The 12,266-nt window shown below is 50.8% G+C and overlaps 1 protein-coding gene across 1 annotated transcript in view; it reads right to left on the bottom strand.

Annotated features, from left to right (window-relative positions):
• Nucleotides 1-5,031: 5,031 nt before the first annotated feature.
• ADAM10 (ADAM metallopeptidase domain 10) overlaps nt 5,032-12,266 on the bottom strand; it is a 47,051-nt gene continuing 39,816 nt past the window's right edge. Inside the window, exons 13-16 of the mRNA XM_048481703.1 lie at nt 11,037-11,145; nt 9,092-9,336; nt 8,115-8,241; nt 5,032-7,475 (exon numbers count right to left, since the gene is read on the bottom strand). Of these exons, the coding sequence (XP_048337660.1) occupies nt 9,224-9,336; nt 11,037-11,145 (222 nt within the window). The 3' untranslated portion in view covers nt 5,032-7,475; nt 8,115-8,241; nt 9,092-9,223. The remainder of the gene's footprint in view (nt 7,476-8,114; nt 8,242-9,091; nt 9,337-11,036; nt 11,146-12,266) is intronic.

Below are 12,266 nucleotides of genomic sequence, written 5' to 3' on the forward strand. Positions count from 1 at the left end.
CCAAGTGAAGGTTAATTAAGGATATAAATACAGAGGTGTGAAATCAGCTGTTAACTAGACCCCAAAAATTATGCATATCTGCAAAAAAAAAGCTGAAAAGCTGGGAATGCTCATGATCAGCTCGATAAGAGGAGGCTGTTCCGCAGGAGACGTTTGGGACTGGGCCGGCGTGGCGCCGTCCGGTTCAGGTATCAGGCTACTCGGCCCTGGAAAACCCAGTTTTAAATCCCCACTTGCGCCAAAGAAGCGTGCTGGGTAACTTAGGCCGGTCACATTCTGTCAGCCTCAACCCTGGCTTGTATTTGGAAGGGGGGCTTTCAAGGAATCCCAGGGCAAACCACCTCATGCCAGGGCAAACCACCTCAGAACATCCATCACCTTGCCTTGAAAACTCCACGGGATTGCCATGGGGCAGCTGTGTATTGATAGCACCCTTCTCCCAGCTCATTAGGTCTCTGCAGCCTGCCTGGAAGGTGGGAATCTGTCAGGTGGGGAAGGCCCGGGGGCAGTTCCCAGCCAGCCCCCCCCTGCAATGTCCTGCTTAAAAGAATGAGCAGGGGAAGAGGCAGCCACCCCACAGAAGAAGAAGAAGAGTTTGGATTTATATCCCCCCTTTCTCTCCTGCAGGAGACTCAAAGGGGCTGACAATCTCCTTGCCCTTCCCCCCTCACAACAAACACCCTGTGAGGTAGGTGGGGCTGAGAGAGCTCCGAGAAGCTGTGACTAGCCCCAGGTCACCCAGCTGGCGTGTGTGGGAGTGCCCAGGCTAATCTGAATTCCCCAGATAAGCCTCCACAGCTCAGGCGGCAGAGCTGGGAATCAAACCCGGTTCCTCCAGATTAGACACACGAGCTCTTAACCTCCTACGCCACTGCTGCTACCAGAGGCAGACTGGTAAGGTAAAAGAAAAACAGAAATGGGAGACTGGGATAGGGGGAAAGAATCAATAATAATAATAATAATAAGATGATTTTGGATTTATATCCCTCTTTCTCTCCTGTATAGGGGCTCAAAGGGGCTTACAAGCTCCTTCCCTTGCCCTTGCCCCCCCCCCCCCCGGGAACAACAAACACCCTGTGAGGTGGGTGGAGGCTGAGAGAGCTCCGAAGAACCGTGACTAGCCCAAGGTCACCCAGCTGGCATGCATTGGAGTGCACAGGCTAATCTGGTTCCCCAGATAAGCCTCCACAGCTCAAGTGGCAGAGCGGGGAATCAAACCCGGTTCTCCAGATTAGAGTGCACCTGCTCTTAACCACGACACCACGCTGAACAGGCCACGAAGACCACGAAGGCCTGTTAAGGCAGGTTTGGCTCACCGGGTCCCACACAGCAAACTCAGTCCCGGGTTGTTGCCTTAACTGCAACACGGGTCAATTAATCTCCGTTTGTGCCAGGCACAGCTGAGCCGACTGCTCCTCTGCAGGGATCAGGCCCTTTTGCTTCAGAAAACGTCCGGGTGCGCAGCTGTGCCAGTCAGCAAGTCTGGGACGAGTGCCCGAACGCCCCTCCGTGACCACTCTCCCCCCTTGTCAACATCTCTCTCAATTATGACATCCAGCGGTCAAGCCAATGCAGAACGTCCAAGAGGAATTGAACGAACGCCGGCAACATTCCTGCAGAGTCAGCAATTCTGTATATCTTTTGAATAGGCGGGCAAACACTGGTCTGGAGTGCCCCCCTCCCCTTAATACACATTTGTGAGGCGTTCACTGCCCCGGCTTTGTTCTCCATACCTCCCCCCCCACCACACCACCACCATTCCTGCCCACGGATAATATAAATAGCCGTCTCATCCAGAACAACTTGGAACGCCCTCCTGAATCAGTGCAGAAATCTATACCGAGAGGTAATTTTGTAAGGACAAGATGAAAAGCAAGGCAGCTGCGTGCTTGGAAATCAATGCCTTTTAAGTGTCTTGTTGAAGCTCTCTCCCTTTCGATGCCAGAAGTTTGGATTTCAGTGGCCATTTTCCTGGACAAAAAAATAGTAAAAAGCTCACGTAGAGCTTTGCAAAAAAAAAAACTACTCACCATGCCGGGGGTGGGGGGTGGGGGGCAATTTCACTTCTGGAGCTGCATTTGTGGTATTGTTGCTTCCTGTTGTTGGCAGTGAACCTGGATGCTGAAAACAAGACAATTAAAATGCACACTTTGCAATAAAACCAACACAGGGATCCATTAGGGAGGAAGCCCGTCTGCCTCAACCATCAATATTAAAAAAATAAAGGATGTTTTATAGTCTTTTCGTTTCTTTGGGCTAATTCTGTCCCCCTCTTCTCCAGAGTAATTCAGCTGAAAAGACTGAAGATCCCCACAAACTGGCCGACATGGCACTCCCTTGCATGCCACCCCTGCCTCCCCTTCCCTTCCCTTGCATGCCACCCCTCCCTCCTCTTCCCCTCCCTCCGCTAGGGTGGGTGGGCCATGTCCAGATGCCAGGCCCCCTCCCTCCCCTCCCCTGCATGCCACCCCTCCCTCCCCTCCCCTCCCCTTGCATGCCACCCCTCCCTCCCCTTCCCCTCCCTCCTGCAAGGTGGTGGGCTGGGCTATGTCCAGATGCCAGGCCCTCCCTCCCTCCCCCTCCCTTTGCATGCCACCCCTCCCTCCCCTCCCCTCCCCTTGCATGCCACCCCTCTCTCCCTTTCCCCCTCCTCCCTCACTAGGGTGGGTGGGCCATGTCCAGATGCCAGGCCCCCCCCCCCCCCCCCCCTCCCTTGCAGGTATGCCACCCTCCTCCCTCTCCCTCCTCCCCTCCCCTCCCCTTGCATGCCACCCCTGCCTCCCCTTCCCCTCCCTCCATTGGCTTAGGGTGGGTAGGGCTTATGTCCAGATGCCAGGCCCCCTCCCTCCCCTCCCTTGCATGCCACCCCTCCCTCCCCTCCCCTCCCCTTGCATGCCACCCCTGCCTCCCCTTCCCCTCCCTCCGCAAGGGTGGGTGGGCCATGTCCATAGCAAACCAGCCTCCTGGGGGGCATTTTACACCCCATCCCATATTGCCTTATGACGATGTCTAAGTGTCAATAGGGGTCGGCAACCTGCAACCAATTGGCCATGCTGGCAGGGGCTGATGGGAATCGTAGTCCATGAACATCTGGAGAGCCGCAGGTAACCCCCCGCCCCATCTCTTATCTCCAGACGGTGCTGTAGAATTGGATGTACTTATGAGGCAAATTTAGTTCTCCCTTTTCCGTATATTTGACTGGACAGGTAAGACGCTGGTGAAGGCCAAGACCATATGTTTTATTTAACAGGTAACAAAATCCCAGGTGTTCGTCAGAGAGGGTGTGTGTGTGTGTGTTTCTGCTTATAAAGGTGAAGAAACTCTGCACCTTGACCCAACAGTTTCAAATTTGTAAATGGTAAAGGAACCCTGAGGACAGATTCTGACCCTTTTTCCTCAGGAAGTTCACCTCAGGCTGGGAGCTGGACAGGACCTGCTGGCCCCAGGGCAGGCTCCCTTCCAGGTGGAGGTGTTCTCTTTCGCCTCACAGCCCTCCTTTGAAAAAAAAAAACCACCCAGGTAAATTTGGCCCTTCTGGTTTTTCACAGCGGGATTATTTTTAGGACCATCTTCTTAAAAGCCACTTTGAATTCCTCCAGGGGAGGAAAATGGGATGTAAATAGATGCATCCAGGTAAATGTCTGGAGAGAGGCTTCTCCACCCCACCCCCCTTTAAACTGAGAGGGGTTCACCCCTTCCATGGGCTCTGATTGGCCAGCAATCACCTGAGACTAGAATCACCAGGATTGGTTCAGAGCCCAGGAGGAGAGGCGGGACTTTGGGGGATGATTGCCACAGGGATCCCCACTAAACACACCAATAACGAGAGCCAGGGTGGCCTTGTTGTTCAGAGCAGGTGCACTCTAATCTGGAGAACCGGGTTTGATTCCCCGCTTTGCCACTTGAGCTGTGGAGGCTTATCTGGGGAACGAGATTAGCTTGTGCACTCCAACATACGCCAGCTGGTGGGTAACCTTGGGCTAGTCACTTCGGAGCTCTCTCAGCCTCCACCCACCTCACAGGGTGTTTGTTGTGGGGCAGGGGAAGGAAAAGGAGATTGTACCCCCTCTTGTACCCCCCCCCCCCGAGCAGCAGTGGCATAGGAGGTTAAGAGCTCGTGTATCTAATCTGGAGGAACCAGGTTTGATTCCCAGCTCTGCCGCCTGAGCTGTGGAGGCTTGTCTGGGGAATTCAGATTAGCCTGTGCACTCCCACACACGCCAGCTGGGTGACCTTGGGCTAGTCACAGCTTCTCGGAGCTCTCTCAGCCCCACCCACCTCACAGGGTGTTTGTGGTGAGGGGGGAAGGGCAAGGAGATTGTCAGCCCCTTTGAGTTTCCTGCAGGAGAGAAAGGGGGGATATAAATCCAACTTTTCTTCTTCAATATTGTACAGGGAAACACACCTTGTTTAAAACTACTCCTTTAGATGTCAATATCATACTCCCTAATAAATTTCTACATACAGCGTCTGGAGATGGCATTTAGTCCCTTTGCTGGAAGGATTCTTGCCTGCTTTCCACCCCCCGCCCCCCAAATAGCCTACAAGATGTCACGCAAATATGATAACCAAACAGATCCTGTTCAAACCATCAAAAAGAACTAGTATCAGATGTCTGGGGGTGGAGATATACTTGGCACCAAGAAAATTAGCTAACAGCTAATAATCTGGGCGGGGAAGGAATTCCCTAAATGAAGGGGCGAGGCCTCCAGGAGAAAGCTATGGGAGCTTGTCTGATTCCCAGAGAGCCCTTGAGGCGCCCTGCCCCCAGGAATATGGCAAAGAGGTGCCCAGAAACAGAAGGGGAGCCAGCAAAGCTCTTTCAGAAAATACCAACAAGTCCTGGGCAATCTAGCTGCTGTTCAGGGCCCACTGAAGCCTCTACAGAGTCTTCAAGGGCAGTCCTATGTGTGATACGGTGCAGTAATCAAACCTGGGAGTGATGGACAAACAGTGGCAAGATCGGCGAACAGGAACTGCAGGAGGAAAACAGCCGGCTGGCTTTTGGGAACCGAACGGAAACCGTCAGAATGATTTCATCAAGTCTATTTATTAATGCATTTCAAGTTTCAAAAAAAACCTTACATTTCTTTGCACAATACTTTATTTATTTTTTTTGCAACTTTTTAGTAAAAATTTCCAAAGTGAACAGAAAAAAAAAAGATACTGTATAAAACACAGTGGACATTAAACTGACAGCAGTAGTAGATCACCATTTTGTCCAGATGTTTTGTTTTCAATTTACCACATTTCGACTTTAAGAGTGGAGAGTTCAGTGCACTTTTGTCTTTCGCAGAAAAAAACAAAAACATTTCAGCTAGGACCCAAAATCAATCAGGGCAGCCAACTCTCTGCCAATCGCCCGAGCCACAGGATTACATGACAAGCAAAGAATTTACATGTTCCAAGTTCTACCACACTCGAGAAGTTACTAAGAACTCCTGCAGAATAAAACACATGGTCTTAGCAATGCAAACCTCGCTTTCGGTCTTTGCACAGTCTGGAAAACAAAATCAAACCCGAATGCGTTTTAAAACGTGTCTGAAAGCAACCACAGAGATTGCTAACTTGTTAAGATCTTTTAGGGTTATTTAGAGTCTATTCGTCTGGGGGGTGGGGTGGGTGGGTTCTCATGTACAAAATTTGCCTCCAAACCATGTACAAAAAAGCCGTTTTTGAAAAAAGTCACCACATACTGTACAAGTTTTACAAGGAAGAGATCCCATATTGTGTTCTCTAATATTTTTGGCCTTGCTGGCTGGCTGGCGTCACATTATGAGAATGCGTGTGTAAACCTTATACTCTTGGAAAACAAAATCAAAAGGACAAAGAGAGAAAAAAAAACAACCCCACACAAACAAACCTCCCCGAACCCTTCATCAAATCTGATTCCTAAGCAAAGCCAGAAATATTATAGCCATTGCCCCCCCCCCCCCCTAATTAGCTTGGTGCTTTTGGAAAAAACAGAAGCAGTGGATCACAAGCTTGAATAATGCCCTCTTCCATTTCCTGCATAGCAGTAAGCCTATCACAACGCCGCCTTCGATTTTTTTTTTCTCTCTCTTGTAAAATGCCAATTATTTACACCGGTCCTAGAAGGAGGTCAGGGGCTGGCGTGCCGTTCGGGGCCTTTATAGCCCCTTCCCCAGCCTAACGTCATGCCAACCTGGCATTACCCAGAAGCAGCTGCATTAGTTTTAGTGGTTACCTTTTTTAAAAAAAAAAACCACAGTATCATGCTGAGAGGTTATCAAAATACTGGTTAAAATTTAAAAAAAAAACAAGAAACCCCACGCAACTTTTCATCTCTTCCAAGCCTGTCAGAACCGGAAACCTAATTACCACATATGAAGACTATCAGAGCATATGAAAGAAAACCAGCTACCACTGTATGAGAAAAATATAACAGAAGTTATCTTTCTTACTGAAGCCTGCCGGGGGGGTGGGGTGGGGGGGGACCCCTGATCGTTTAACAGAACAATGGGCAGAGATTTTTCTTTCGGAAAATGTTTATATGCAGAGAGCTCTCAGAAGCCAGACAGTTTTCATAAAAATCCACGGCGGGCCCCATCCGGCTCGGGCTGTCCCCAGGACAGAAGCAGGATAGGTCCCCACCCAGAGGTCCCGTTTCCCGCACAACTTACCCATGTGCCGCTGCCCCCGATACCTAAGTGGGATATCTCAGGGGCAGCAACCAGCCAGAACAAACATTTGCAGTAATTTTGACTGTATTATTATAGATACATTAAAAAAAAAGAACTGCATTTGATTCACAATCCTTTCGCCCCTAAAGCAATACAGAATCCTGGACTTTTATACACCACCCACCTCTGTTATCCTGAGTATGTCAATTAAACAATAATTTCTTCATTAAGAGCGTAAAAGGTTTATAATACAAAGAAGACATCCATATTGCAATTTCTCTTGTTTTACAATTGCACACAGAAGTACGGGTGTACATTAGAAATACAATGTCTGCATATAACAATTTATGTACACTGGCAAAGTTACGTCTCCAATGTTGAGGGCGGTCTAGCTTCCTAGCCTGGACAGTTGAAAAATAGATGCTTTTAATTTGGGTGCGAGTGGAGGTTCCACGAGAGCCACGTTTGCCCGCAAGTGAAGAAAAGGCAACCACGAAGAGCCGAGGAGAGAGAAACGCCACGGAGATTCAGGCAGCGGCTGCTCTTTCAAAGCCGGGAAATGCGGGTGCCGAACGGGTTCCAAGTAGCCCCCCCGTGTACTCCCTGCCCTTTGCTTCCGCCACGTTGTGAGTTGAAAGTTAGACCGGGGACAGTGACTTAACGCAGGTTTTCTTTGGAGTGAAATTTTTTTCCCACTGTAGGCACTAGGAAGAACCAAGGCAACGGGCTGCAGCGCTCAGCGTCTCATGTGGCCCATCTGGTAGCTTTCGCGGGGCCTCTGGCGAGGAGGAGGCTGAGCCGTCGGGGGTGGTCTCCGGCGCTTCAAAGTGCCTGCCGGGCAGGAAAGGGAACAGGGCGCAGTGTTACCAAAGCAGCCGGGAGGGGGAAGTTTTGCCACTCATACAGTGAAGAGGAAGAAGAAGAAGAGGAGGAGGAAGAAGAGGAAGAAGAGGAGGAGGAGGAGGAGGAGGAAGAAGAAGAAGAAGAGGAAGAGGAGGAAAAAGATGATGATGATGATAATAATAATAATAATTATTATTATTATTATTATTATTGGATTTGTACCCCACCTTTCTCTCTTGTAAGGAGACTCAAGGTGGCTGACAAGCTTTCCCTTCCTCTCCCCACAACAGGCACCCTGTGAGGCAGGTGGGGCTGAGAGAGTTCCGAAGAACTGTGACTGGCCCAAGGTCACCCAGCAGGAATGCAGGAGTGCGGAAACACACCTGGTTCACCAGATAAGCCTCTGCCACTCAGCTGGAGGAGTGGGGAATCAAACCCGGTTCTCCAGATTAGAATCCACCTGCTGTTAACCTTGCTTTTGGGCCTTCACCTTTTCCCTTCCGCCCTCTCCCCCTTCTACTGACCAGAGGTTATGAAAAGGAAAGGCCGCTTCCTGCGCACGCATGCTCAGACACCCCTGGAGGACACATTTCAACAATGTGCGCCACCCCTGCGGGAGGCACTCACCTGGAAGAGGCTTTGGAGGGGGCAACTTGGGGTTGCTGCTCGGTGTGTGGACGCTGCAGATCTTAATGAAGCCGGCCATCAGCATGATCAGCGCGATGCCCATCAGCAGGACTGCCCACCAGTGTGCCTGGAACAGCAAAGGGTCACAAGAGGCTTGGCATATGACTGGACCCGGCCCCAACACGCCCCACACCACCCCTGGAGCTACTGCATTTCCCACCCACCCTTCCTCATTCTCCCTGCACCCCCTTACAGTCAGGTTGAGAGAGAGAGTCTGGATCCAGGACTTCTAGTCCACTGAGTTCTGAACCCAGGACGCTTCGGGCCTGCAAGGGCAAGGAAACAGCAGCCTCTTGCCTCTGCTCAACGGGGCCTCTTTAAGCTTGAAACCGTGTCTGCTGGACTGGAGGATCAGGAGCCAGAGGGCCTCTTCCCAGGTGCCTTGGACAGCACGGGGGATCCAGAGACGGTTGCAAGACCTGTGCCCCGGAAGGCCTCGTGAGAAACAGGAGAGGCGTCACGGGAGCAAGGGCCCAGCAGGCACAACTGGGAAGGAAAGGGGAGGGCGAGCAAAGACCAGCAGGCAGGCCACAGTGGGCCTCTGGCCGGAAACCCTATCCAGGAAGGAGAGACATCAGCATCTTCGTGGCCACTCAGCTGGACAGAGGCTGATGACCAGAGGGAGAATTCAGTGGAAGGGGGAAAAAAGAAAAACCCCAAATCACAGGGAACCGTTTTCCTGCGGGGAGTTTGCCCTCCCGAGTGAAGCTGACGCTCCAAGGTCTAACCATGTTCAAAATTTACCCCCCCGCCCCGTGTATAAAAGTCAACTTCTCTCTCTCTTTTTAATTGCAGCTGAAGTGGTAGTTTTAATTAACTACAAAAAATGCAAGTCTGGCCAATTATTTCGGAACGAACTGACAAAAGGCTCGCTTTGGCGTAACTTACGGCAACAATCCCAACCCTTCAAAACTCACCACAATCCACTCTGCACAAGGTATCGTTTTTTGAAGGTGAGAGGCTTCGGGGTTAAAATGTAAGCTTTTCCAACCTGGCCAAAGGGCCGTCGAGATCCCACCAGCTTGACACCTCATGAAGACGCTCAAAGCTTAGTAACCCTTGAAATCGTTGCAGGGAGAGCCGGGCTGCAGGGTGATGGTTTTGCTGTTGAAGAACTCCTTCCACTTGAGAGACCCCGTGCTGGCACACGTGTCCGGACGCACTGGAGGAGGCAGAACGCGGAGGTCAGGCCACGTAAAGAGAAAGCAAGGAAGCACAAAACACCCAGCAAAAAAGCATCCGAGACAGATCAGCGAAGAAGCTAGTGCTTCAGGAGTCACCTTTGTTAGATGGGAGGATTTCAAGGAAGGGGAGCGGGCTGGGACTGTTTGGTACTGGAGGCAAATGCCAGCCCCCACCCCACTCCCATAATTCTACCACGAAGGAGCCAGCCTGTTCAGCCCTGCCTGGGACAGATCCTCCCTGTTGGTCTGCCTGCCTGCCAGCCAAGCAGAAGTCCACCACTCAGGGACTGTTTGGGGAGGGTTGATGGAGCAGACTCTATGCCAGTTCACTGTATTTTAGTTTTTGTAGTTGTGGGAACTGTGATTTGGGGGTTAGCTGATATAATTGGTTATTGTTTATAGTATATCATTGTGATGCATTATTATGCTGTTGATTTTGATTTATTGTTGTTGCTATTTATTATGCTGTTATTATTATGCTGTTGATTATGATTTATTGTTGTTGCTGTTGTTTGCTCACTACTGTTGTTTGCCGCCCTGAGCCCTCCGGGGGAGGGCGGGATATAAATTAAATGTGAAATGAAATGAAATGAAGGTCTTCTGCACAAGCTCCGTGGACATAAACAGAAGGCAGGCAAGAGAGTGGACGTGTGGCTGAGAAGTCCCTCCTTGCTCCTGTGCCCCCGTGACAGAGAACGTGCTGCCGGGCTGCGTCCCCAGGTGACAGATCTACCCCCGCCCCCACCTTTCCACTACCACCTGTCAGGTTGCCTCTGAATAAACGTTAAGAGACCCCCCCCAAGGAGGAAAAACCCAAACTCTAAAAGATTTCCAGTACACCACAAAATCTAAAGTCTTCGACCTGAAAATATTTCGTCTGCAGAGACTGTATTTTACATTCCTGATCTTCTAGCACTTCAAGGGCAGAGCAGCCTAGCCTTCTGAACACTGACTGCAGGAATGCCAAACATGACACTTTAATCCACAAAGACCTTCAGGAGGGGCTGCGGCTGTTTGGCGCACAGAAGGTCCCGGCTTCGACCCAGTCAAAAAGGATCATGCAGGAGGTGACGTGAAGTATCACAGCTGGAGAACCACTGACAGTCCAAGTAGAACCACAGGTGTCAAACTCGCGGCCCTCCAGATGCTATGGACTACAGTTCCCAGCATCCCCTGCCAGCATCATGCTGGCAGGGGATGATGGGAATTGTAGTCCATAACACCATGCTGGCAGGGGATGATAGGAATTGTAGTCCATACGCATCATGCTGGCAGTGGATGATGGGAATTGTAGTCCATAACACCATGCTGGTGGGGGATGATGGGAATTGTAGTCCATAACACCATGCTGGCAGGGGATGATGGGAATTGTAGTCCATAAGCATCATGCTGGCAGGGGATGATGGGAATTGTAGTCCATAAAACCATGCTGGCAGGGGATGATGGGAACTGTAGTCCATAACATCTGGAGGGCCGCGAGTTTGACACCAATGAGTAGACCATAACCTTGATAGGCCAAGGGCAGCTTCACGGATCCCACAAGGAAGCGCCTGCTCCCTCAACTTCCCCCTACCCTGTTTGTTTAACTCTGGCAAGAGTCTGAGGGTGACCCTGCCCCCCATTTACCCTTCATCACCCCCCTCCCCTCCCCCCCAGTTCCCCTGGAAGGGCAGCTTACTTTTCTCCATGCAACAGACGTGGCACAGCTCCTTGTCGTCCTTGGCATCGGTGCTGGCGCACGTGCATTCCTCCAGCTTGAACTTCTCGCAGATAGAGCCGGCACATTGCTGTTGGGCGGGGGGGGGGGGGGGGGAGAAAGAATTCTTACCCAAACACGCTTCATATCCCTCACCGGAGAGGAGATTAAAAAAAACGTTTCAAGCATCCTGCCCCTGAAAGCGACTCGGTCCTCTCCCACAACAAAGAGGCCCACTCGCTTTTGGGGAGGTCAGCCTCCCTCAGGACTGGACGTTTGGAACGAACACAAGCAAGCACCTCAGAGGCAGGACTGGCGGGCCCAAATAACCAGTCTGCGGCTCCTTTTAAACCCCCTTCTGCACCCTACAGAAGAAGAAGAGGAGTCTGGATTTCTATCCCCCCTTTCTCTCCTGCAGGAGACACTCAAAGGGGCTGACAATCTCCTTGCCCTCTCCCGTCCCTACAACAAACACCCTGTGAAGTGGGCGGGGCTGAGAGAGTTCCAAAGAACTGTGACTAGCCCAAGGTCACCCAGCTGGTGTGTGTTGGAGTGCACAAGCTAACCTGTTTCACCAGATAAGCCTCCGCCACTCAGGTGGAGGAGCGGGGAATCAAACCCGGTTCTCCAGATTGGAGTGCACTAGCTCTTAACCATGACACTATGCAGGAAAGCAGTCTTCATGTGTATAAGCGTCCTACAGCCAGAGCCTCTTTTAGCAAAGCCCAAATGCATTCTCACTCCTGCCCTTCCAAAAAAAAATACCCTGTAATGGTACAAGCTGCAGAAGATCTGGCTGTAAGAACATGAACATGGCAGAGGCCAATCCACTAGGGCCAGGGCTTTTACGGTGGTGGAATGCTCTCCATCCAGCTGTCCGAGCCCTGCGGGACCTAAACGAGTTCCGCAGGGCCTGTAAGACTGAGCTGTTCCGCCGGGCTTTTGGGGAGGCCGGCTGCTGATAGGTGCCCATTAACAACTGAGATCCGCTGTTCCCCTCTTAGAGGAGTTAGAGGAGTTAATGGTTGAACGCCATCTGTTTTAAATGATTATGAATTTTGAGCGCTGCAATTTAACTGGTACAAAATTTTAGTATTTTATCTTGTTTATCCACTTGTATTTATATTTATGTTGTAAACAGCCCTGAGCCCTCCGGGGGAGGGTGGTATAAAAGTGGAACAAATAAATAAATAAAATAAAAACAGTGATTTG

Source organism: Sphaerodactylus townsendi, linkage group LG17 (genome assembly GCF_021028975.2).
Source record: "Sphaerodactylus townsendi isolate TG3544 linkage group LG17, MPM_Stown_v2.3, whole genome shotgun sequence".
Classification (NCBI taxonomy): domain Eukaryota; kingdom Metazoa; phylum Chordata; class Lepidosauria; order Squamata; family Sphaerodactylidae; genus Sphaerodactylus; species Sphaerodactylus townsendi.